We start from the raw sequence: 27,794 nt of genomic DNA, 5'->3' as shown, positions 1-27,794 counted from the left end.
CCTGGGTTCAGAAGATCCCCTGGAGAAGATCCCCTGGAGAATGGCTACCCACTCCAGTATTCTGGCCTGGAGAATTCCATGGACACTATAGTCCATGGGGTCACAAGGAGTCAGACACGACTGAGCAACTCTCACTTCACTTCACTTCAAGCAGGAGATGGCAAGAATAAACATCAACATCTTAGGAATCAGTGAACTAAAATGGATGTGAATGGGTGAATTTAATTCAGATGGCCATTATATCTTCCATTGTAGGCAAGAATCTATAGAGGAAATAGAGTAGCCCTCATAATCAACAAAAGAGTCTGAAATGCAGTACTTGGGTGCAACTTCAGAAAAGACAGAATGATTGCAGTTCGTTTCCATGGCAAGCCCTTCAACATCACAGTAATCCAAGTCTGTGCCTCAACCATCAATGCCGAAGAAGCTGAAGTTGATCAGTTCTATGAAGACCTAAAAGACCTCTTAGAACTAACACCAAAAAAAGATGTCCTGTTCATCATAAGGGATTGGAATGCAAAAGTAGGAAGTTAAGAGATACTTGGAGTAATGGGCAGGTTTGGCCTTGGAGTACAAAATGAAGCAGGGTAAAGGCTAACATAAATCTGCCAAAATAAGGCACTGATCATAGCAAACACTTTTTTTCAGCAACACAAGAGACAGGTTTACCCATGGACATCACCAAATAGTCAATACTGAAATCAGATTGATTGCATTCTTTGTAGCCAAATATGGAGAAGCTGAATACAGTCAACAGAAACAAGACCTGGAGCTGACTGTGGCTCACATCAGCAGCTTATCATAGCAAGATTCAGGCTTAAAATAAAGTGGGGAAAATGACTAGACCAGTTGGGTAAGACTTAAATCCCCTATGAATACAGTGGAGGTGACAAACACATTTAAGGGATTAGATCTAGTTAACAGTGCCTGAAGAACTATGGACAGAGGTTCATAATATTGTATGCTGCTGCTGCTAAGTCTTTTCAGTCGTGTCCGACTCTGTGCGACCCCATAGATGGCAGCCCACCAGGCTCCCCCGTCTCTGGGATTCTCCAGGCAAGAACACTGGAGTGTGTTGCCATTTCCTTCTCCAATGCAGGAAAGTGAAAAGTGAAAGGGAAGTTGCTCAGTCGTGTCTGACTCTTAGCGACCCCATGGACTGCAGCCTACCAGGATCCTCCATCCATGGGATTTTCCAGGCAAGAGTACTGGAGTGGGTTGTCATTGCCTTCTCCAAATATTGAATAGGAGGCAGCAAACAAACCATCCCAAAGAAAAAGAAATGCAGGAAGGCAAAGTGGTTGTCTAAGGAGGCTTTACAAATAGCTGAGGAAAGAGAAGTGAAAAGAAAGGGAGAAAGGGAAAGGTACACCCAACTAAATGCAGAGTTCCAGAGAATAGCAAGGAGAGACAAGAAGGCCTTCTTCAGTGAAAAATGCAAAGAAATGGAGAAAAACAGCAAAAGAGAAAGACTGGAGATCTCTCCAAGAAAATTGGAATTATCAAAGGAACATTTCATTCAAAGATGGGCACAATAAAGGACAGAAATGGTAAAGACCTAATAGAAGCAGAAGAGATCAAGAAGAGATGGCAAAAATAAACAGAAGAACTGTACAAAAAGATCTTAATGACCCAGATAACCTCAATAATGTGGTTCCTCACCCAGAGCCCAACATTCTGGAGTGTGAAGTCAAGCAGGCTTTAGGAAGCACTGCTACCAATAAAGCTAGTGGAGGTGATGGAATTCCAGAAGAACTAATTAAAATCCTAAAAGATGATGCTATTAAAGTATTGCACTCAGTATGTCAGCAAATTTGGAAAACCCCACACTGGCCACAGGACTGGAAAAGGTCAATCCTCTTCCCAGTTCCCAAGAAGGGCAGTGCTAATGAAAGTTCAAACCACCAGACAAAAGCACTCATGTCCCAGACTAGTAAGATGATGCTCAAAATCCTTCAAGCTAGGCTTTAGCATTATATTAACCTAGAACTTTCAGATGTTCAAGCTGGGTTTAGAAAAGGCAGAGGAACCAGAGATCAAATTGCCAACATTCGCTGGATCATAGAGAAAGCAAGAGATTTCCAGAAAAACATCTATCTGTTTCATTTACTATGCTAAAGCCTTTGACTGTGTGGATCATAACAAACTGGAAAACTCTTAAAAAGATGGGACTACTAGACCATCTTATCTGTCTCCGAAGAAACTTGTATGCAGGTCAAGAAGCAACAGTTAGAACGTTGTATGAAACAACTGACTGGTTCAGGATTGAGAAAGGAGTACAACAAGGCTGCTTATTTTCACCCTGTTATATAACTTATACACAGAGCATGTCATGTGAAATGCCGGGCTAGATGAGTTACAAGCTGGAAACAGGATTGCTGGGAGAAATATCAGCAACTTCAGATATGCAGATGATACCATTCTAATGGCCCCAGCGAAGAGGAACTAAAGAGCCTCTTGGTGATAGTGAAGGAGGAGAGTGAAAAAGCTGGCTTAAAACTAAGTATTAAAATACTGAGATCATGGCATATGGTCCCATCACTTCATGGCAAATAGATGGAGAAAAGGTGAAAGCAGTAACAGATTTCTTCTCCTTGGGCTCAAAAGTCACTGCAGATGGTGACTGCAACCATGAAATTAAAAGACGATTGCTTCTTGGCCAGAAAGCTGTGACAAACCTAGATGGTGTGTTAAAAAAAGTTAAAGACATCAGTTTGCCAACAAAGGTCCATATAGTCAAGGCTATGGTCTTTCCAGTAGTCATGTATAGATGTAAGAGTTGAATCATAAAGAAGAATTGATGCCATCAGACTGTGGTGTTGGAGAAAAGTCTTGAGAGTCCCTTGGATAGCAAGGAGATCAAATAAGTCAATCTTAAAGGAAATCAAACCTAAATACTCATTGGAAGGATTGATACTTATGCTGAAGCTCCAGTACTTTGGCGACCTCATGTGAAGAACCAACTCATTGGAAAAGACCCTGATGCTAGAAAAGATTGAAGGCAGAAGGAGAAGAGAGTGACAAAGGATGAGATGGTTGGATGGCATCGCCAGTTCAATGGACATGAACTTGGGCAAACTCCGGGAGATGGTGAGGGGCAGGGAAGCCTGGCTTGCTGTAGTCCACAGGGTCACGGAGAGTCAGACATGACTTAGCGACTGAACAACAACAGCAAAATAGTCTTAATTGTCCATGAATTAGTAAATTGCTTCCTCTTAAAAGATATGTGAAGTTCATTCTTCCACTTCTTTACAGTTACAAGGTGATTTTCTTGACATTGATCTGCATCTTCTTTTGTGAGAGATTTATTAAATGACAGAATATGACCTGAGGTTGTCTTATGACCCCCTAAAGAAGCTAATGGTATTGCTCTGCACATGCTAATTTGCACATGTCGTTTTCTCTAAAGGGTTCCTGGAGCTTTATCCATACTTGTTTCATGGTGGAATGGACTTTGAAATTTCTTTTAAGTTCAGAACTGACCAACTGAATGGATTGCTGCTTTTCATTTACAACAAAGATGGACCTGATTTTCTTGCTGTATGTGAATTGATTTATTTAAATTTATTTTATAATGTTAGATGCAGTTTTAAAATCAACAAACCGTGTGTTAACATTATATGTGATTTCAATTTCTTTTCAAATTCATTTTTGTTTTTATTTTTTTCCCCCACATCATTTTCACTTTTGTAGTCCTATGAAACATTTGTATTTTAGGGTCATGATTTTTTAAATGACCATTATATTTTTAAGATTATAATTTTAACAAAACATCCTAAATATAAGGAATTAATAAAATTTAATTTAGTTCCCTTATATATGAAAAATGTTTGTTACCTTTTTATAATGTAAAAATATATGTATATTTATTTAATATTATATACACATATACATAAAATAAAATACAATAGTATAAGAAACACTCATGAACTTACCACCAAAGGACTAAAATATTATCACATTTTTGCACCCACCTCTAGAGTTTCTCTTGGCCCATTTCCCTAGCTCCCTCTAGAGGTAATATGTAATCATAATTTTGTGTTTATTATCCATTTGCATTTTTATAGTTTGGACACTGTGAGTGAATGCATAAAAATGCTTGTTTTTGAAATTTTGTAAAAGTGGTATTATACTCTATCCTTAGGCAATTGTTTTAGCCCTTGACTTTGTTTCTGAGTTATTCAAGTTATTCATTTTTCATGTCTGAGTAATATATCTCTTCTACTTTCAGTGAGGTAGTGGTTATTCCATGTTTTTGCTATCATGAATAAGGCTACTATGAACATTTTATAGGATGTACTTCATACACCAGAAGGGTGAACTTTTAGTTGAAAATATTAGTAAAAAGAATATGGGCTTTTGGTGTCAGACAAATGACAGAAAGATAGTTATTTTTCTCTATTATACAAAATCCTCCAAAATTTTTCTTTTACATACCTGGCAGAACTAAAACTTTCTCTTTTCCCCAGAATAATTTTACCTAATTTAGTACCTTTTTCTAAGTCTAATCTGCTCAAACATGTTCCTGTGCCATTGAAGGCATTAATTATCCTGCTGAAGATTCTCCATGACTCTTACTTCCAAAAACCTTACTTCAAACTTTTCCCAGTTCTTAGGGAACAAAAGGTATATCCTGTCTCTGATGTCATTGAACCCCATTCCAGTCTTATTTATAACATTACCACATGTTTGCCTAAGGGCTTCCCAGGTGGCACAGTGGTAAAGAATCTGCCTGCCAATGCAGGAGATAAAAGAGATGCAGGTTCGCTCTCTGGTTGGGAATATCCTCTAAAGTAGGAAATGGTAACTTGCTCCAGTATTCTTGCCTGGACAATTCCATGAACAGAGGATCCTGACAGGCTACAGTTTATAGAGTCGCAAAGAGTTGGACACAACTGAAGGATTGAGGACACACAGCTTGCTTGCCTCTGCTATTAAGACAGTGTAATTCTTGGGAACACTTTCTCATATAATAGCAGAACATATTACCACATATAATCACAGAACACAATAGGGAAAATCAATATTTATTGAATGGTGGGATACAAAATGAATGACTACCTGATGTACTTCACAAAGATGATTTTTACATAGGAAAGAAATAATTTTTTAAAATGCATTACTTAATGGACATCCCTGGTGGTTCAGATGGTAAAGAATCTGTCTACAATGCAGGAGATGTGAGTTCAATCCCTGGTTGAGAATATCCTCTGGAGAGTAGGAAATGGCAACCTGCTCCAGTATTCTTGCCTGAAAGATTCCATGGATAGAGCAACCTGGTCCATGGGATCTCAAAGAGTCAGACATGACTGAGTGACTAACAGATTACATTAATTTGTTTCATTATCATGTTCTCAAATGTTCAAGTATCCTCTGGTTACCAGTTTGACTTCCAACAAAATAAGAACATAATTCAGTTCAGTTGCTCAGTCATGTCCAACTCTTTGCGACCCCATGAATCGCAGCACACCAGGCCTCCCTGTCCATCACCAACTCCCGGAGTTCACTCAAACTCACGTCCATCGAGTCAGTGATGCCATCCAGCCATCTCATCCTCTGTTGTCCCCTTCTCCTCCTGCCCCCAATCCCTCCCAGCATCAGAGTCCCTTCCAATGAGTCAACTCTTCGCATGAGGTGGCCAAAGTATTGGAGTTTCAGCTTCAGCATCAGTCCTTCCAATGAACACCCAGGGCTGATCTCCTTCAGAATGGACTGGTTGGATCTCCTTGCAGTCCAAGGGACTCTCAAGAGCCTTTTCCAACACCACAGTCCAAAAGCATCAATTCTTTGGCACTCAGCCTTCCTCACAGTCCAACTCTCACATCCATACGTGACCACTGGAAAAACCATAGCCTTGACTAGACACACCTTTGTTGGCAAAGTAATGTCTCTGCTTTTTAATATGCTATCTAGATTGGTCATAACTTTCCTTCCAAAGAGTAAGCATCTTTCAATTTCATGGCTGCAGTCACCATCTGCAGTGATATTTGGAGCCCCCCCCCCCAAAAAAAAGAACATAGTAGGTAAAATAATTATTGAGTAACATTTTGAAGAAAAACATATGGAGGCATTTCCTTTACTATGAAATGTGGATGAAATATGTTCATTTTAGAAAATGGCACCTTAATCTAAAGGTACAGACATAGAAGCAATTATGTTAGTTAGAGATTTAGAATAGAACACTGAAATATCGAATCAAAATACATCTTACAAATTTGAAATTGAGTTCACTAAGCAGTTAAAATAAGCTTAATCAGGCTTGACATTTCATTTTCTTATTGTCTTGTCATATTTTCCTCCTAAATTAAATTGATATATGAAGTAGTATTTTCTCATTTTCTAAAGATTCAAATAAAAATAGAGTCAGAGTTTAAACCGCTCTGTTCTCTTCAGTGATTCAGTCACTTAGGCTAGTGTTTAATCTTTTACCTGTGTTGCCTCAAAAAGAAAAAAAAGGTTTTGCCTATATAATATTGCATTACATCATATCATCATTACTGGGTATAAATGTGTCTGACTCATTACAACATCCTTCATGTCAATTATAAGCTTGCAAAGTGCTTCATTATATGTTGCTCCAGTTCTGCTTAGAATAAAGTGGGACATTTTTATAGAGTACTTTCAGGGAAATTTCTTGCTTTTCTTCAAGAAGTTGACCTTCTGTTCTCTCCCAAACTGCTATTCTGCAGTCTTTTTATATACCTATTTTCTTTTTAATATGAAATACAGATGGAGCTGAAGAGTGGAATATTGAGCTTCCGGTTAAATACTAGTCTTACTTTTACACAAGTGGATCTTTGGCCGGGGCTGTCCTACTGTGATGGAAAGTGGAATAAAGTGATCATTAAAAAAAATGATTCCATCATATCAGCAAGCATGAATGAACTGATGGAGCGCGTGTCAGAGTCCAGAGCCCAGGCGCTGATGGTGAATTCCCCCGTCTATGTGGGAGGAATCCCACGGGAGCTGCATGACTCCTATAAACACCTGAAGCTGGAACAAGGTAAACTTCATCGGAAGTACGGCCCTAGTACTACTAGGTCTTGGTGGTTCTGTGTTTCAAGACAGAGCAGTAGAACTGATCTGAAAGCAACATCTATTCATCTATTTTCTGGAAGAATTTTGTGCTCTTAAAAAAAAAAATCACAACATACTTCTTCAAATAGTTTTGTATGTTGCCCTTAAGAGTATGTTGTTACATCTATTTATATGTTAAATCATACCTATTTATGCTATGCTATGCTAAGTCACTTCAGTCGTGTCCGACTCTGTGCAACCCCATAGACGGCAGCCCACCAGGCTCCCCCGTCCCTGGGATTCTCCAGGCAAGAACACTGGAGTGGGTTGCCATTTCCTTCTCCAATGCATGAAAGTGAAAAGTGAAAGTGAAGTCGCTCAGTCGTGTCCGACTCTTAGCGACCCCATGGACTGCAGCCTAACAGGCTCCATAAATAATAAATCAATATATTTATTCAAACATCTTTATCGGATATAATTTTAATATATATACATGTATATTTGTGTGTACATGTATATGTGTATGTGTATACACACACACACACACACACACACACACACACACACACACATATATATATAGTATGTTTGGGATTCCCTGGTGGCTCAGACGGTAAAGCGTCTGCCTGCAATGCGGGAGACCCAGGTTCGATCCCCAGGTCGGGAAGACACCCCCTGGAGAAGGAAATGGCAACGCACTCCAGTACTCTTGCCTAGAAAATTCCATGGATGGAGGATCCTGGTGGGCTGTAGTCCATGGGGTCGCAAAGAGTCGGACACAATTGAGTAATTTCACTCACTCACTCATAGTATGTTTCATTGTATGTTTTTCTTGGATATGCATGTGGTTCTGGTTCTTTTAAATGCTCATCATTATCCGTATTTACAGATTAAAAAATAGGTTAGTGTGCACAGCCAGGAAAAATGGCCTTAAAAACCCTGGGTTTTTTTTTCTGACATCAGTGCTATTTGTTTCCATGCATTTCCATGGAGCTCTCATGCAGCAAAGCACATGAAAATGTGAGGTTGCTTTAATTTCTGACATAACCTGTGAAAAATATGTATGTCATTTAATATTCATAACCATCAATGAAAGGAAAAAGTACAAGTGTATGATGTATAGCTAAAGGAAACCTTTAACTCATATAGGGAGTTTGAACATAATTGGAGAAATTCTTGATTAAAAAAGGCTAATTGTATGTGAGTTCATATTATGTGACAGGTGTGGTTCTGAGAGCCTCATGTTAGAATAATTGGGTCAGTTCTTCATAGCAAGCCCATGAGACAGGTATTATTACTTGTATCCCCATTTTAAAGATTAGGAAACTAGAGGGCAGGGAGGAAAGTAATTTGCTGAAGGTTGGTGGCTGCTAAGCAGATGGCAAGCCTGCCCATCTTGGGCTGCCTGGTGTTAAAGCCCACTTTCCTTATTATAGTCAAGTGTTCTTTTTCATGGGCACTGGTTGAAGTCCCTTTCTCTATGAAGTGGGAAAAGCACGGAAACTTCCAGCTTCTGTGCTTGTATGCTTCTGTGTAGAAAATGTTCTCAACATATTTCAAAACCTGTGCACCCTGAATGGTTAAAATTTCCATGAAGCAGTCTTTGCCTATTTGGTAAGTACATAAAGATTTAAATGTCTTTGAATAGAAAATATATGGCAAGCTCTAAGGAGACTTTTAGAAGGGTACTAGTAGGGAGTTAATGAATATCTGGGGTATAAGACAGTAATGACATTTTCAAGGCACTTAAGATGTAACAGCAGCTAAAAATATTACATTCATATAAGGGCTTCTTTGGGTTTTCAGGTTTCTGAGGTTAGAAAGAGCTTGAAAACTCTTTATGAGAACAAAATTACTCGATTCTATTTACGTCTAGGAAAAATCCTCTGTATGCTGAGCATTTTACTGTCAAAGTACACCAAAACCCATTATTATGAATGTCCTAGAAAGCTGGCTAAAATTGGAATTATTAAGATGATAATGATGAAACTTTAAAGCATCAACATAGACCCAAGGGGACTAACTCTATGACTAAGACTGTGATACTGGAAGATATTTTATTTATGGATAATACTAAATTTTTATCATTGCAGTATCATCCATATCAGTGGTTCTCAAACCACTGATAAAATATTGAAGTATAGTAGCTAAAACTTTGTAAGAACTCAATAAAATTAGCTATTATTATTATTCAAGATCCACTGGAATTGCCCAGGAAAGGTTTTTTTAAAATGCAGTTTATGTGGTATTTAAATGGCTTTGTCTCCTAAGATTCTGACTCAGATGCTTTGAATAGTACTGATTTATATAAGTAGCAGCATGTTTTACACAGTGATCAGGAGAACATTCACAATATGAAGGTGCTGCATTTATGTAGTAAATTGCAACTAAAACTAATCCTATTCACTTACTGTATTTTTTTTCAGTCCACTATCATAAAAATGGTTCTGTGTTTTTTCACTGGGCTTTCCTGCTGGTTCGGTGGTAAAGAATCCACCTGCAATGCGGGAGACCCAAGTTTGATCCCTGGATCGGGAAGGTCCCCTGGAGAAGGGAATGGCAAACCACTCCAATATTCTTGCCTGATAAATGCCATGGACAAAATAGCCTGGTGGGCTACAGTCCATGGGGTCTCAAAGAGTCAGACAGGACTTAGCAACTAAACAACAACAGCAACATGCTTCTCCATTAACACCTTTTCCAAAGGCTCTATTTTGTGGTCCTACTAGAGCTATTTTTTTTTAATATCCATTATTGTCACAGTCTTCCTTTAAATTAAAGGCAGATTAATTTTCCTTTATGTTCTTGAGACACTGGGTAACATAATGTGCTGAAGATATACCACCGTAGACCATGGGCACTTGGGTTGGGAGTGAGTGGGCCATGGCATGTGGTCTCCCAGGTTATGGTCTGTCCATAGCTCTGAGCAGAGGGGTTAAGGGCGGGGCTGACAGCCCACCATCGTGCAGGCCCAAGAGCCCCAGGGTTGGACTCCTCCCCCAGAGGGCTACTGTGTCTCTCAGGTTTGTCAACCCAGGCTTCTAGACCACCTTCCAGTTACTCAGAGACCTGGGAGGAGGATAGGTGTGGGAGTCACTTTCAGTTTTCATAAAGGCAGGGAAAAAAAGACGAGGAGACATCACTAGTCTTCCCACAGACAGCCCCTCTCCCCTCTTTTTATCCTTGCATCCCATTCATATTTCAGAGATCCCTAGGGAGTATTTCCAGCGGGAGGGTTTCTGATGGTGCAGAGTTGGAAGAATGGTACAAACTTTGACAAAACCCTCTGACTGCCCTAAGGATAGCACAGCAAGGATCCTGCACTATAGCCTACGTAGCTGTACCCCCAAGGTCTGAGGGCAGAGTCCCACTTTCTAAGCAGAATTACTACATAGAAGCATCACTCTACTCTCTTCACCTTTTTATCTCCAGAGTGAAGGAAGCCTATGACTGTGGTCTTTTCCAAATTTAAAATTGTATCTTGTGTATTAACGTTTAAGATATTTCTTTAAGTTTTTTTTTTTTTTTTTAACATTTTAATTGTAGTTAAATATACCTAACGGTGGGCTGCCGTCTCTGGGGTTGCACAGAGTTGGACACAACTGAAGCGACTTAGCAGCAGCAGTAGCAACATTGGGGCTTCCCTGGTGGCTCAGAGGTTAAAGCGTCTGCCTGCAATGCGAGAGATCTGGGTTCGATCCCTGGGTCGGGAAGATTCTCTGGAGAAGGAAATGGCAACCCACTCCAGTATTCTTGCCTGGAGAATCCCATGGACTGAGGAACCTGGTGGGCTACAGTCCACAGGGTTGCAAAGAGTCGGACACGACTGAGCGACTTCACTTTCACTTTATACCTAACATTACTTTGCTGACAAAGGTCTGTATAGTTAAGGGGTTTTCCAGTAGTCGTGTATGGATGTCAGACCATAAAGAAGTCTGAATGCCGAAGAATGGATGCTTTTGAACTATGGTGTTGGAGAAGACTCTTGAGAGTCTCTTGGACTGCAAGGAGGTCAAACCAGTCAATCCTAAAGAAAATCAATCCTGAGTATTCATTGAAGGGACTGATGCTAAATCTGAAATTCCAATACTTTGGCCACCTGATGTGAAGAACTGACTCATTAGAGAAGACCCTTATGCTGGGAAAGATTGAAGGCAGGAGGAGAAGAGGACAGAGGATGAGATGGTTGGATGGCATCACCAGCTCAATAGACATGAGTTTGAGCAAGCTCCAGAGGATGGTGATAGACAGAGAAGCCTGGCATCCTGCATTCCATGGGGTTGCAAAGAGTTGGACACAGCTGAGTGACTGAACAGCAACAAATACCTAACATACAATTGGGGCTTGCCAGATGACTCAAAGAATCCACTACTAATATAGGAGATGTGGGTTTGATCCCTGGGTTGGGAAGATCTCCTGCAGAAGGAAATGGCAACCCAGTATTCTTTCCTGGAAAATTCCATGGGCAGAGGAGACTGGTGGGCTACAGTCCATTGGGTCATAAAGAATCGGACACGACTTAGCAACTAAACAACAGTAACACCTAACATACCATTTACCATCTTAATCACTTTTAAGTGTCCAGTTCAGGCATTTAGTACATTCATGTTTTTGAGCAACCATCAACACCATCCATCTCTAGCAGTCTTTTCATTCTGTGAAACTGAAATTCTGTACCCCTTGAACAATAAAGGGACATTCCTTATAAGGGTGCATTAATGTTTGCCGAAGCTGTCTGTGAATTGTTCATCCTTTTATTGGCAGGGAAACTGGAGGACCAGAGAAGTTAGGTGACCCAGCTCTGTGCCATCAGAAAATTACTACTTGTAAAGAAATTAGAATTAGCTTCTGAATTTTCAAGGAGATGCTTTTATATTGAGCTTCATTGCTTTCAACTCAATTTACCCAACTTACTGAGTATCTACTGTGTGTTGAAGATAGACTAGCAGTATTGATCAGTCAGGCCTAAAGGAATGTGAATAATAGCAAAGGCATTTAAAAGGAAATAGGCTGCAACTTAATGTGTTAGAAGACAGAATAACACACCATATAAATGCTGAAGAGAACAATATGGTCATTGTTAGAATTAACTTACTTTACTGTTCAGCATTGCATTGTGTTTTATTTCCATTTCTTGCTGGTGGGCTGTAATCTTGAAAAGAACTAATTATCTGTTTGGGGCCATTCAGACTTGACAGTGTTTTGTTCACGAAAGAGACTGTGTTCCAGCAATCTCAAACTCAGTTTGTCCCTTCTTTGACAATTGTGTGCAGTTTTGTGAGCGGAGTGCTGCCAAACCTTGCAGAATTGATCTCTGTTTATACAAAATAGCAAGTCATTCAAAGCTACAGCTGCTCCCCAGGTGATGTGATGCCCCATGGTTCTGTAAGAAGAGAACAGTCAGCGCACACTTCAAACCCTCGAAACCTCCACCTTCTCTATTAAACTTCCCAGAACTGAATGCAGCATGGCTAAAGTCAACTGAGTAAAGTACACTTTCCAGGATGCTTCTTGTGTTGCTATTGCCAAAGTTGAATTTGGTTCCTGTCCTGAGACTGTGAACCTGAAACTGGTAATCATTTTGCACCGTCAAGATTATGGAACTCAGTGAAAATGGTGGAGCACAGTGACAGCTCCCGAGTGTCCTGATTTAACTGGGGCTTCGTTCTGTGACTATGAAATGGTTGTTATGGAATTCACTGCAATAACTCATGATTTTAGTGTATTTTAGAACTACATTCTTTCTCCTTGTTGTTCAATCAGTAAGTCATGTCTAACTCTTTGCGACCCCCATGGGTTGCAGACCATCAGGCTTCCTTGTCCTTCACTATCTCTAGGAGTTGGCTCAAACTCATGTCCATTGAGTTGGTGATCTTATCTAACCATCTCCTACGGTTCTGCATTAGAACCTCATGCTCGCATGCTCAATTGTGTCCAACTCTTTGTGACCCTGTGGACTGTAGCCCGCCAGGCTCCTCTGTCCATGCGATTTCCCAGGCAACAATACTGGAATGGGTTGCCATTTTCTCCTCCAGGGGATCTTTCCAACCCTGGGACCAAAGCTACATCTACCCATGTTTCCTGCATTGCAGGCGGATTCTTTACCACGGAGCAACGGGGGACCTGAGAGTGTATTTTTTTCCTTAGTGAGCTTCTTGAATAATCATACTCATTTACATATTAGTTTTTAGCACTTAGACATGGACTTATGCATACAGGTAACTTCATTTTCTAGGATTGAGGAACATGTGAAAATGCTCTCACCATAATGTGTAATTGCCTACACATTATGTAGCACCACTGGACTACACATTATTTCATAGGAATAAACAAAATGCAAAAAAACTGCTCCTAAAAAGATATAATACATACTTTTCAGCTGAATTGCAATGATCAGCTATTATATATATATATATATATATATATATATATATATTTCAAAATAACATAAATATAAATATTTCCTGCAACAGCTTAGTCTGGTAAAAAGCAAGCATAAATGAGCAGAAAGGATCTCCCAAAGAAGACTTGAAAGGTTGAAAATTGTGTCTAAACCACCTCCCCAACTTCATCAAAATGTAGTACTACAGGGGACAAAAATGAGGGCTAATTAAGGACTCAAGCCCTTTGTGTGATACTCATCCCTCACTGTTTGCTAGGTTTCGGTGGTTGCATGAAGGATGTGAAGTTTGCACGGGGTGCTGTCATTAACTTGGCATCCGTGTCCAGTGGTGCTGTCAGAGTCAATCTGGATGGATGCTTGTCAACTGACAGTGCTGCTAAGTGCAGGGGAAATGACTCCATCCTGGTGTACCGGGGAGAAGAGCAGACTGCTTATGAGAGCCATCTCCAGCCGTTCACAGGTAATGCAGAGATGGTCTAAATTCAGTGTTCCATGGCTCTTCCTCATCGCCTCTTCCCTCCCTGCCAGCCCACCACTAGTCTCCATGAGTCCTGTGTTAACTTTCCTCCTTCTTATTTCCATTTAAGAATACCTGTATCGAGTAACAGCCTCACATGAAGGAGGTTCGGTACATAGCGATTGGAGCCGGGGCCGCACAACAGGAGCAGGTAAAGAGTGTTTATCTTAAAATGTGTATCGCACACAAATGCACACATTGTGCATGTAAAGAAAAACAAAGCCTCTCACCTGTGCAGCAAGTAGCATGTTTGTGATCTAGTCATCTGTTGTTGGTGAAAATGCTTAGTGGATCAGGACTTTTGATTCTTCAAGTATTTCATAAAGATTTGTTCAGGCTGAGTCTTTCCTCTTCAGATGCAAAAGAAAGTAAGTTCAAGTTGTCTTGATAAAGGCCCATATCGACTGTAATTCATCAAAGAACTAGAAATCTTTACAAGTTGCTTAGTCCCCCAAAAGCTAAAGTCAGGGTTACCTTTAGGTGAGGATAGGCAGCTTCTGGCCTCTTTGGTGGGGAACTTGTTTGAAACCCACACTGTGGTTGGAAGCAAATGTGTCTTTTATTGGGCTTCCGCAGTGGCTCAGTTGGAAAAGAATCTGCCTGCAATACAGGAGACACAGGAGGTGCAGGTTTGATCCCTGTATCAGGAAGATCCATTGGAAGAGGAAAATGGCAACTCATTTCAGTATGGTTGTCTGGAAAATTCCACGGACAGAGGGGCCTGGTGGGCTACAGTCCATGGGGTCTCCAAAACAGTTAGATATGACTAAACTTGCATGCATGTGTCTTTTATCATATAATGGCAGATGTTTGCCATGATGCTTACTGTTAAGGTCTTAGAATGCCTCTTCCAAGATAGAAATTGCTGAGTGGTCTAATTTCTTTGAGTTGAATGGAGAAACAACTAGGAAACAGACTGTATTGGATCTAATCTCAGATAACTGATATTTTAGCACTTTGTACTTCTGACAGTGACCACAACATCTTTTCACATAATACCATCACAAATAGGCATTTATTATGAGAAGTTTTGTGAATCAGTAGCCTTCTACCATTTTAGAGAAAACATTTGTCAGAAAGACAAATACATCTCTGTATGATTGACACTCTTGAAGAGTTGTCCTTAACAAGTCATGATTTGTTTAAAGATGTTTTTGTTTGTTTTACCAAGTACCCTCTCATATTTATTATCAATAACAGGTTACTAGTGCAGACGGCCTTTGAGGAATCTTTTTAATCTAAAAGATAATTAAATACTGAGATGGGATACTGATAAGAATTTTTGAAGTTTGCTGCCTATAGAGTTTCCAGAAGAGGACAACTTGACACTTTTCCAGGATGAGTTAAATCATCATCTATTTATAGGCAAGACAATGAACTGAATGATCCCTTAAATCCTTTTCAATTTTAGATCTTGGAAAAAGCTCTAATGTAAAATGTTCATTTGTGACTGGCGTGTTCTCTGCCCCTGTTTCACATTTCTCTACTTTATTAATAAATATAAAGCCTGCTTTCAGTCTAATTCAGCAACCTAAATAGTGTCCATAAAGTGCATGGCTTACATAGCTTCATAACCCCCATTTTGAGTACCACCAAGAAAGTATGCAAATAGAGCTCTGAATTTATAGCAGTGATCTGACCACAAAGTCTTATGCCATAAATTCATATTTACAATCTGACCACAACACCGAGCAGCTACATGCTCCCAAGGGCTGGAGAATAATTGCACTATTTAATTATTTTTGAGTCAGTTTTGCTCTGTCCCTTATGAGAACACCATCTGTTAGACAGGACAGTACTTTGCCCTGTACCACATTTCAGAACTAATAAAATCAGCAGCGCTCCCATTGTCCCATCACTTGGAACTTGATTGTGTGGTCTGTGCGTTTCCTAAAGTTGCTTGTGGAGTTTCACCTGCACAGACAGTGGTTCTCCACCTCTGTGCTTCCTCTCATTCCTTACGTTCATGATGCTTCCCTTGAGGCTGTCCTGTTTTATTGGCCTGAAGAGTAAAGTCAGAGGAGGAGGCTATTTGATGGGGAGAGACCAGGGTGATCCTCCATCGACCGCGCTCAGGAGTCCAGGAGCAGTCAGAGCCCCTCTGTCATCCGTCATCCTGCCATGGAGTTCCTCGGGCTTTTTCTCAGCATCCTCAGTGCAGTCAGCTGTGATGAAGTTGTTACTGACCAGAACCATAGACATATCTAATAAATAGTTAAAGGTTATGGATTTTTAAAAGTAGAAGATTCAGCTTGTAAGTGAGGTTTTGAAGTTTCTATAAACTTTTCATTTTGGGTTACTTTGTGATGCTCCGAAGAAAATGCCTCTGAAAATGATTTTGCAGAATCTCAAGGGCATCAACTTCTCTACCTGCCCCTTCCTCTAAGTGCAGTTAGGAATGTATCTGTATATCCCACCTGCTAGAACTTTGCTTCTTTAAAAATTAATTGGAAAAACAATTGAATTTGGCAAATGGGATCAGACCTTCAAGTACAATATGATCACATTTGTGATATTTTTTGGCTAATACATGGACGATATAAAAGTGTCAAACCACTATGTATAATAACAGTCTAATTATCTTGCTTCAAAGGGGTACATCATTATATTGTTTGAACTTGTTATCTGCCTACCATCCACCTCCTTCTTTATGAGTGATGTTTAAAACATGTTGGATACATTAAATGTTTTTGGGAAACCTGGTCTAGACTTGAAAGAACGTGATGTCGATGGAGTTTTGATGGTTTTGAAATATCGCTTAAACTGAATGGCTCAAGATGTGCAGTCATATTAAATCAATGCTGAAAAGTTACAACTCTAATAAATTGTATTTATGTTAATGGTTGAGTCTGATTTACTGCAGCCATTAAAAGTGAAGAATAGGAGCAATAGTCTTTTCAGAACTGCCATTCTGCCTATTTTCTCTTTTATCCTTTCACAGCTCCACAAAGTGTGCCAACTCCCTCAGGAGTCCGCAGCATAAATGGCTATAGCATCGAGGTGACCTGGGATGAACCTGTTGTGGCTAGAGGTGTAATTGAGAAGTATATCCTGAGAGCCTACAGTGAGGATGCTCCCGGTCCACCCCGCATGCCCTCTGCCAGCTCTGAGCTTGTCGATACCAACACCTTCACAGGTAAAGCGGGTTCCTCAAGGGAGTAGGTCTTATTAATTTTCTTTCTGTTTTGACTTTGAATACAAACATCCATCAAGCGTTTTGCCCTAGTATATGAAAAATTCTCAGATTTTTGCCTGGTTACAAACAACAAGAATCATCTAATTATACGGACACCTCTATCCATGAAGGATGAAAAATAATTCTATAAATGTTTATGGGCTTTCATGGATAGTTTCATTATGAGGCTGGTACTTTCTCCATTCCCCAAAAGGTTAGGTCACGAGTGGCTCTCACCCTTAATGAGATTCTTATACCTAGGATGCTTATACGCCCTTAAAATGTGAAACTTTTCAAGATCTTATGTATACATAGGGTGCCAGTGACCTATTTTACCATGCAAAAGCTTACTCGTTGGGACTAGCCCAAGTTCACAGTACCGTTATTTAATGTAAAATTGTTTATTAAACCTAATTATGTCAAGGTACAGGAGATTAGAGCACCAGCAGTTTGACTGGCAAATCAGTGAATCAATTTCTCAGGGTGAGGCATGGACAGTGTGCAGACTGGCGGGAGTGAAATACACTCACAAGCATCACACAAGGTCCCATGCTCAAATTTCTGCTTGTGTCATAAGATAGCAGTTTTCAGCGTCATGAAATGTTAAGGCCCATTGAAATGGAAAGCCAGATTTAAGCCTTTGGCCAAAAACAAAAATAAAATGCGTCAACATAATTTAATGGGAAAAATAATTTTCCTCTGTCAGAGATACTTTCAGAACTTGACAAATTAGATGGATTTTCAAAGTGGACTTAACTGTTTTTCTAACACATCAGTCAACTCTATCAATCTTTACTTCTTTGTTTTAGATTCCTTAGAACCTACAGCCCAAATAGACAACCAGTTACAAAAAAATTGTTGATCTTTCATTTCCTTTGTCCTGTATTTACCCATCTGATAAAAACCCAATCTGATTGGGCCTTTGCCCAGGCTGCACACTGCAGCTAAGTGGGCTGGAAAAAGTCTCAGTTCCCATTTTCTGTCGGACACTCAGTAATGACACCAATCCTACTGTGTTTCTATAATAAGCTCCTTCTCCCATTCTCCTCGTTAAATATTTTATATTTTTCCAAACTATCTAGGTGTTAACCTGTCTTCTTTATCCCACTCAGCTGATAGCCTTATATATGAGATTTTCTTAGACACCAAAAAAAGCAAAAATCTATCATAAAGAATTTCTGTCACTCTCTTCCTATGAAATATATACATTAATTGCATTTTTCTGACCAATAGCACTATTATTATTGGATTAGTGAATTAATGGATGTTAAAACATTTAAAAACATCTTTGGCATATAATATTATTTTCATTTTTTTTCACATTTCTCTCCATTTCCCTTCCTGTTTTTACAGAGCTTCCCTTATGCTATTAAAAATAAAATCTTCAAAAGTCCTATGGACCCCAAGTTTTCCTGCTTTTTCAGAGCTATTACTGGTGGTCTCTCTTCCTCTTACTTATATTTTAACCTCTGACTCCTGGAGTCGTTTACCAAGTGTGGTCCTAGGACTTGGATCAACAGCCTCCCCTGAGACCTTCTTATTCATGCTGATTCTCCAGCTCACCCCCACGTGCTGAAGCAGAAGCTGTGAAGCAGAGCTCAGCAGTCCTGTTTTACCAAGCCCTGCTCTCGTGATGCTGGTGATGCCAAAGTTAGAGCCACTGCCCATTTGAGTTCTGCCCAGGATCATTCAAACGCCGTCTATCAATACCCATTGTTAAACACAAACAAACCCAAACCAATGATAAAAATCTTCCTTTTATCTAAAGTCCCTTCCAGCTATCACTGTTTCTCTCCTCTTCCTAAGGCATCTGTGGCGTTGTCCCCATTTCTTCACTAGGTCTGGCTTCTACTTACTTGCCTTATTGAGGACTCCAAAAACTTCCATTTTAAATATCCACAGAACACTACAATCCTGGTCTCCTCTGCTTGATAGCATTCTGCACTGTGGATTTCTTGCCATCTCTTGAAATATTTCATCACTTTTCTGATTGTTCTGCTTCTGGGTCCCCTTTTCTCAGTGTCTTTGCCCACTCCCTCAGAAGCTCAACTCTGCCTTTTAAAAGACCTCAGGGTTTAGACCTGGGACCTTTTCTCTCTCTTTTTAAATTTTTTTCCACAGTCTTGCTCTAGGAAACTCATAGACTCACAAAGCATCCAATACCCTACAGACACTATTGACTCCTAAATGCACATCCTACCCAGACTTCCAAATGTGTGTATCCAGCAGGCATTTGAAAAAACTGACATTTCCAGTAGATGTCTCATTATTTCTAAATTTACCATCTCCAAAACTGAATTTCTGTTCCTCATCCATTCTCAATATCAATAAATGACATCTCCAGCCCCCCCAGTTAATGAAGCTTGAGAATTTTCAAGATGTTTACATCCTGTTCATACATCATATATCCATGTTTATTGATTCCATTTTCTAAACTAGGTGTTAAACTCATCTATGTCTCCCCTTGTCTACTCTCCAAGACAAACCGTTCCAATATCTTACCTGGACAACTACAATGCTCTCCTTTCTCATGACACCTCCACCCCACAACCACCATGATTCCATCCCACCAAGTGACCAGACATCATGCTCCTCTCTTTAAAATTCTGCAGGTGCTTTCCACTGCCTCTCTCCCAATCTCATTTTGTCTCAGTCTCCTCTTATTTTCTGGATTTCCAAATTTTGCTGTTATAAGTAATAGGATTTTTAAAAGTCTGCATACAAATCTTTGGAGAAATGACCGACATTGATGGTAGGTTAAATCCCTTGAAATGGAACAACTAGATCAAAGTTTCTTAAAGCAGTATTCAGTCTTGGATTCTGAGGTCAAGCAGCGTATGTGTTAGTCGCTCAGTCATGTCCAGCTCTTTGTAACTCCATGGACTGTAGCTTGCCAGGCTCCTCTGTCCATGGAATTCTCTAGGCAAGAATAATACTGGAGTGGGTTGCCATTCCCTTCTCCAGGGATCTTCCCAATCCAGGATTTGAACCCGGGTCTCCTGCATTGCAGGCAGGTTCTTTAGCATCTGAGCCACCTGGGAAGCTGGCTCAAGCAGACATTGATACAAATCTTTGCTGCTTACCCTCCCTGTAACATTGGGGAAATTGTGTATTCTCCTGGATCTCTTTATAGTGTCTTAACCTATGAAGTGGGAGAATAATATTAACCTCAGAAATATTAAATATATTAAGTGATATGGTATTTCAGCTCTCTTTTCAGTGTAAACTTAGTTTTCTGTGTAAACTTAGACACATTAATTAACGTGTCTGTGCTTCGGATTCCCTGTGGGTAATGAAATAGCTGCCCACCTCACAGGACAGCTGTGAGGATTAAGGGGGTCCCTGTGTATGTAAAGCACACAGGGCAGCCCTTGACACACTGCAACACTGTAAAATGTTAGCCCTCAGAAGTTTTGAAAGCATCTAGCACAATTCTTAACATACGGTAATTTCTTAACAAAGATATAGTTATATTTTTAGGTTGTCAAATATGTGCCAAAAAGACTATATAAATCATACTCCCACCAGCAAGCAGAATGCAAGATTGTATATTTCACTTTATATCCTAGTTGGCAAGTTCTATGGCTCAGAGGTTAAAGTGCCTGCCTGCAATGCAGGACACCTGGGTTCGATCCCTGGGTCTGGAAGATCCCCTGGAGAAGGAAATGACAATCCACTCCAGTATTCTTGCTTGGAGAATCTTTAAATTTTATGTAGAGTACATCATGCGAAATGCTGGACAGGATGATGCACAAGCTGGAATCAAGATTGTCAGAGAAATATCATTAACCTTGAATATGCAGATGATACCACCCTTATAGCATAAAGTGAAGAGAAGCAAAAGAGGCTCTTGATGAAGATGAAAGAGGAGAGTGAAAAGTTGGCTTAAAACTCAACATTCAAAAAACTATGGTCATAGCATTCGGTCCCATCAACTCAATACAAATAGATAGGGAAACAATGGAAACAGTGAGAGATTTTATTTCTGGGCTCCAAAATCACTGTGGATGGTGATTGCAGCCATGAAATTAAAAGACCCTTGCTTCTTGGAAGAAAAGCTGTGACAAACCTAGACAGCATATTAAAAAGCAGAGACTTTACTTTGCCAACAAAGATCCATATAGTCAAAGCTGTGGTTTTTCCAGTAGTCATGTATGGATGTGAGAGTTGGACCATAAAGAAGGCTGGGCACTGAAGAATTGATGCTTTCAAACTTTGGTGTTGGAGAAGACTCTCTAGAGTCCCTTGGACAGCAAAGAGATCAAACCAGCCAATCTTAAAGGAAATCAACCCTGAATATTCATTGGAAGGACTGATGCTGAAGCTCCAATACTTTGGCCACCTGATGCAAAGAATTGACTCATTTGAATGGACCCCAATTCTGGGAAAGATTGAAAGCAGGAAGAGAAGGGTATGACAGAGGATGAGATGGTTGGATAGCATCACCAATTCAATGGACATGAGTTTGAGCAAACTGCGGGAGATGGTGAAGGACAGGGAACCCTCTCATGCTGCAGTCCATGGGGTTACAAAGAGCTGGACATGACTGAGTGACTGAACAACAAAATGAGGTAGAAGTTCTCAACCAAGGGTACACACAGATCCCCCTGGCTGGCCTTAAAAAATACAGATGCCTGTGTCTCACCTGGAAGAATCTGATTATTTGGTTTCGAATATAGCCTGGACATCGGTATTTTTAAAGTGTCAGCAGGTAATTCAGTTCTACAGCCAGCACTGGAAACACGGTTCAAGGTGTTTGACACCAGTGATCAAGTCTCAGTTTTAACCAGAAATTCTTATGAGGACTTCCACATCCCAACAGCAACTTGCAAATATAGGATGAAAAAAAGAGAAATGCCTGAATAAAAATGATGAACCATTAAAAGAAAGTAATAAAATTAGCAAAGGAAAATCACAGGACAACAAAAATTAAATGAAATGATTCTTGGGAAGAAATAGGAAATTATGGTCAGAGTAACAAAATGTGGAAGGCAAAAGAAAAAAAAAAATATTAGCTAAGACAGCTGGAAGAATAGAAGCATGAGACAGGATATTTACCATTCATGAGTTTGGCTACCAGAGGATTAAATGAGATAAATCCCAGTAGTGTGGAGGGTCCAAGGGTTAACAGCCCCACTCAGGTGCAAATGGGCCCCTTTGGGCCACAGAGTCTAGATTCTGTGCCCTCCAAAGGCCAGGGTTCAGAGCACGGAGTTCTTGAAAGTTCATTTTCTCAGCTGGAGCCTCGGGGTAGAAAGCCCTGCAGTTATCAGTCCAGTGCATCTTTGGACTAGTTGCAAAGGGCTCCAATTAACTCTGCGGAGCTCTTGCTGATTTTTCCCCCCAGCCCTGTTAACATGCGAAGCTACTGCCCAGAGAGACAGTCCTGGCATTTCCTTTCAAACCCAGGACTGCTCAGAAAGACCCTTCCCAATCTGATTTGAAATTCTGTCAAGAAGGCGTAGATTCAAGAATCTGCTCATATACCGTTTTTTTCTTTATTTCCTTAAGATGTTTAAATGTAAACTTAATTATTGTCGTAATTAGCACAGCACCTGGCACAGTGCTAGGAAAATAATTGATACACAGAAGATATTTTCTCAGTTTTATTGTTGTATTACATTGAGCTAAACTCTAAAAGAGTTGAATTCCTTCTTCAGATAATAATCAAATTTATTATTTATTGTAGTATAGCTGATAAGCCAATAATAATAATCTTTCAGATGACTTAAATAAATATATATCACAAAGGAAAAAAAAGTCTTTTTAATTTATAATGCAGTTGATAATATCACTCTTGCTCTGAAAACTGGTTCGGTCCTCATATACAGTAGACATTAGTCTTGTACCTGAAAAAAAAGTGGTTTCCATATTGTAAAATCTCTCATTTCTCTGTCTCTTCCACAGCTAGTAGTAACAATTAGTGAGTCTCAACTCTATTGATCGTAAGGTGTTACTGGATTGTTTATGAAATATAGATTCTTGGGCTCCATGCACAGGATTCTGTGTATTTGGGCTAGGATTGAGAAATCTGCCTTTTACCAAGTGTTACAGTTGGTCCTCTTGCAGAGGTTTATGAACCACACATTAAAAAACCACTGGAGTGAAAGGAAGAGCAGGTGAGCTGGGATCAGTTTCACCTGCTGGGTTTGAATTTGTCCCTGCTTTGTTTGTCCCTGCCACTTGTTCCAACTACATGTGGGCAGAACGATGCTCAGGCAGGTGAATAAATAGAAGTAGTGTAAGTAGGGCCTCTGACCATTAAGGGCAGTGCTTCTGAAACTTGCTAGTGAAAAGGAAGTGAGAATTATTTAGAATCTTGGTAAACTTCAGATTTTGATTCAGTAGGTCTGAGACTGTGGTGAGAGCTACTACATTTCTAACAATCCCAACTCTCTCATCCCCCCACCATGATGCCCATTAGAAAGGCAGAGGGTCCACTATTTATATTCTAAATGCCAAATTCCTGTAAGGGCTAAAGAAGAAAGAGACCAGGGCAATTCAACTTATGAAACAGAATTGAAATCTTGTAGTGAAGTCTCATCTGTGTATTTCAATTATACACATTTAACCACATACCTTGGAAGTGGGGAAAGCATGAAAAAGAGTGAAAAAACTTTAAAGAATAATCTTACAGGCAAAAGATGCTATCAAATCCTGAAACTGTTAATACCTGTCAGAAGTATATGTGAATAGTTTTAGGGTTTCCCAACTATTGACTCGGAGAAGGCAATGGCACCCCACTCCAGTACTCTTGCCTGGAAAATCCCATGGACGGAGGAGCCTGGTGGGCTGCAATTCATGGGGTCACTAAGAGTCAGACACGACTTCTCTTTCACTTTTCACTTTCATGCATTGGAGAAGGAAATGGCAACCCACTCCAGTGTTCTTACTTAGAGAATCCCAGGGATGGGGGAGCCTGGTGGGCTGCCGTCTATGGGGTTGCACAGAGTCGGACACGACTGAAGCGGCTTAGCAGCAGCAGTAGCAGCATCTATTGACTAAAAGGGAAACTCTTTGCTGGGGTGCCTACAAAAGGAATGAAGAACTAAGAGCATTGAGAATTACCGATTCATGAGAAGTTAGAGGCATACACAAAATCAAATGCACTGTACTTTATGGGCCAAGGGCTTCCCAGGTGGCTCTAGTGGTAAAGAACCCCCCTGCTAATGCAGGAGATGTAGGAGACACACGTTTGATTCCTGGGTCAAGAAGATCCCCTGGAGGAAGGCATGGCGACCCACTCCAGTATTCTTGCCTGAAGAATCCCATGGACAGAGGAGCCTGGCAGGCAACAGTCCATGGGATTGCAAAGAGCTGGACCTGACTAAAACAACTTAGCATGCAAGGAGTTGTCAAAGGGACTTTAAATTATGAGTAATGTTGCCTTCTGTCCAACTTTGGAACTTAACCCCAACCATTAGCCGTCCATAAGTTAAGATGCTGCTCTTTATGTGTATGTTTATGCACATATACATGTATGCTGCTACTGCTGCTAAGTCACTTCAGTCATGTCCGACTCTGTGCAACCCCATAGACGGCAGCCCACCAGGCTCCCCCGTCCCTGGGATTCTCCAGGCAAGAACACTAGAGTGGGTTGCCATTTCCTTCTCCAATGCATGAAAGTGAAAAAATAAAGTGAAGTCACTCAGTCGTGTCTGACTCCTAGCGACCCCATGGACTGCAGCCTACCAGGCTCCACCGTCCATGGGATTTGCCAGGCAAGAGTACTGGAGTGGGGTGCCATTGCCTTCTCTGACATACATGTATATATTATATATAAAATTGTCATACCTGAGGAGCCCACAGAGAAATAACTGTAATAAAAACTTCAATGCCATGCAATTTTTTTTTTTACTCAACTGAGAAATCTTACCTCACAGTTGTTAAAACTGCATATGGCTGCTCTTTGTTCATCCATTCTATTTTTTCATTAACTCCCAGAAGACAAGTATCTTGTTTTATATTTATTTTAAGTCTTGTTTAGTAACTTGCTGAAAGCAGACAATCAATGCATTTTTATTGAAGGAATGAAGGAATAGATAAAGGAACAAATGCAGGGTTTTGTTACTAACCCTGTAGTTAACATAATGTTACAGTTGTTTTATCATGCTGAGATGAAGTTTCAACTACTGGTTCTGTCTCAGCAGTGTGATAGTTCTCTAATTTTATGAAATAAGATGCAGAACTACCACAAGTTAAATATGTATTCAGAACTTAATATATTCCCAAGAGGGGAAAATATTGGTAGGATGAATAGAATCCAAAATTAGTTCCAAAACTTATACCTCATAATGGAGCTCAAGGGATATATATTTGCAATTAAAAATAATTGAAGTCAGTACTGCCGCAGATCTGATAATGACACAGAGCAGAAACTATTCATTTATTAAAAACAAAAGCATTATCTACTCTGTTCCAGGTTAGTGCTAGATCCTACTGTTAGCATCTGCTTTTTTTCCCCTGATTTTTAAAATTAATGGTAAAATGTATATACGGGCAATACTTTCTCTAAAGTGCAATATTAGTACAATAAAGTACAATAAAATACAATAATTCTCTAAAGTACAATGTTTTTAAATATGAGTGTTAAACACTCATACTTAACACTCCCTTAAAAATGAGTGTTTTATGGGGGAAAATCAGTAGAGATAAGTTTTTCATTTTTAGTTAATTTTTCTTGAGAGACAGAGAACCCAAAATAACAGTGACTGCAACAAAATTCAGTTTTTGTCTCTCTGGTGATAGATGTTCACAGTCAATGTAGGGAATGATATTAACAGTTATAGGGACCCACCCTCTTCATCTTTTTGCTAGACAGGACTTTTGCCTCAAGGTCCAAAATGGCTGTTAGAGCATCAGCCATCCAGTCTGATTTCTATCCAGCAGAAAGGAGGAATCATTGAATGAGGATGTACACATTTACCTTAATGATATATTTCAGAAATTATTCCTCTACCTTTGATTACATTCTATGATTAGAACTTAGCCACATGGCTATATCTAGCTACACAGATTGCTGGGAAATTTCCTTATTCAAAGTGGCCATTTACCCAATTAAAAAAGGTCTTTTTATTTTACTAGGGGAAAAAGAGAGTATGTAATGAGAGGGCATTTAGTGGTCTCTGCCACAATAGGCAAACATCAAAGGTAAATTTGAAAAATTCATTTTGATGATATTGTTAATAGATGGATCACTTCTCAGCCTTTCAGCTAAGATCAAATGTAGTATCGGGGCTTTCCAGGTGGTACAGTGGTAAAGAAGCAGCCTGCCGATGCAGGAGACACACAAGAGACTGAGGCTCAGTCTCTGGCTCAGAAAGATCCTCTGGAGTAGGAAATCGCAACTCACTGCAGTATTCTTACCTGAAAAGTTCCATGGACAGAGGAGCCTGGTGGGCTATAGTCCATGGAGTCGCAAAGAGTCAGACATGACTGAGCACACATTAAAATATGAATTTTGAGGAAGCCTTGGTCATTTTTATAGTACTCTATAAATTAATATTTTCATATTTATAGTTTATTATAAACTATTTCTTTAAATGTAAATCTTAAAGGAAATTGGTCTGAAAGCATTTCACAGAACAAAAATATGGCTTATGACATAAATAGTAAAAATAGAAATGATGTCATGTTCCTGCTTAGCTAATGTAGAAGAATTTCATCAGGTAATGCAGTGTTGATGAGTTAATAGCTTTCTCTAACTCTCCTGAATATATAATGTGCCTGAACTCCTGGTACATTGTGAAAGCTTCAGATGGGGCTCTCTACAAGTTATTCATTTTATTTTATGCAGTAAGAACTTGCAGTGCAGATTTGGATTTTTTTGATGACATGCTGTACAATGGTTAAAAATGATGGTAATACATCAGTTTTGCTATAGAGTGGTAATCAACTGTGGATGTGGGCCATAGTATCAGCTCAGTTCAGTCACTCAGTCATATCCCATGCGACCCCATGGACTGCGGTACACCAGGCTTCCCTGTCCATCACAACTCCTGGAGCTTACTCAGACTCATGTCCTTCGAGTCAGTGGTACCATCCAACCATCTCATCCTCTGTCGTTCCCTTCTTCTCCTGCCTTCCATCTTTCCCAGCATCAGGGTCTTTTCAAATGAATCATTTCTTTGCATCAGGTGGCCAAAATACTGGAGTTTCTGCTTCAGCATTAGTCCTTCCAATGAATATTTAGGACTGATTTCCTTTAGGATAGACTGGTTGGATCTCCTTGCAGTCCAAGGGAATCTCAAGAGTCTTCTCCACACCACAGTTCAAAAACATCAATTCTTCGGCACTCAGCTTTCTTTATAGTCCAACTCTCACATCCATACATGACTACTAGAAAAACCATAGCTTTGGCAAGACAGACCTTTGTTGGCAAAGTAATGTCTCTGCTTTTTAATATACTATCTAGATCGGTCATAACTTTCCTTCCAAAGAGCAAGCATCTTTTAATTTCATGGCTGCAGTCACCATCTGCAGTGATTTTGGAGCTCCCAAAAATAAAGTCTCTGTTTCCATTGTTTCCCCATCTATTTGTCATGAAGTGATGGGACTAGATGCCATAATGTTAGTTTTCTGAATGTTGAGTTTTAAGCCAACTGTTTCACTCTCCTCTTTCACTTTCATCAAGAGGCTCTTTAGTTCTTCCTTGCCTTCTGCCATAAGGATGGTGTCACCTG

At 39.9% G+C, this 27,794-nt stretch overlaps 1 protein-coding gene across 17 annotated transcripts in view; it reads left to right on the top strand.

The window, feature by feature from the left end:
- The window catches only part of USH2A (usherin), a 1,013,951-nt gene that overhangs the window by 482,020 nt on the left and 504,137 nt on the right, over positions 1–27,794 (top strand). For all 17 annotated transcript variants that reach the window (XM_055581875.1, XM_055581867.1, XM_055581860.1 and 14 more), the window contains 5 exons: positions 3,410–3,540; positions 6,730–7,003; positions 13,677–13,880; positions 14,008–14,088; positions 16,879–17,073. In XM_055581875.1, coding sequence (XP_055437850.1) covers positions 3,410–3,540; positions 6,730–7,003; positions 13,677–13,880; positions 14,008–14,088; positions 16,879–17,073 — 885 coding nt within the window. The remainder of the gene's footprint in view (positions 1–3,409; positions 3,541–6,729; positions 7,004–13,676; positions 13,881–14,007; positions 14,089–16,878; positions 17,074–27,794) is intronic.

The sequence above is a fragment of the Bubalus kerabau genome, chromosome 5 (genome assembly GCF_029407905.1).
Source record: "Bubalus kerabau isolate K-KA32 ecotype Philippines breed swamp buffalo chromosome 5, PCC_UOA_SB_1v2, whole genome shotgun sequence".
NCBI lineage: Eukaryota > Metazoa > Chordata > Mammalia > Artiodactyla > Bovidae > Bubalus > Bubalus kerabau.
Note: the sequence above shows the minus strand (reverse complement) of the source record. Positions and strands in the feature narration are given on the sequence as shown.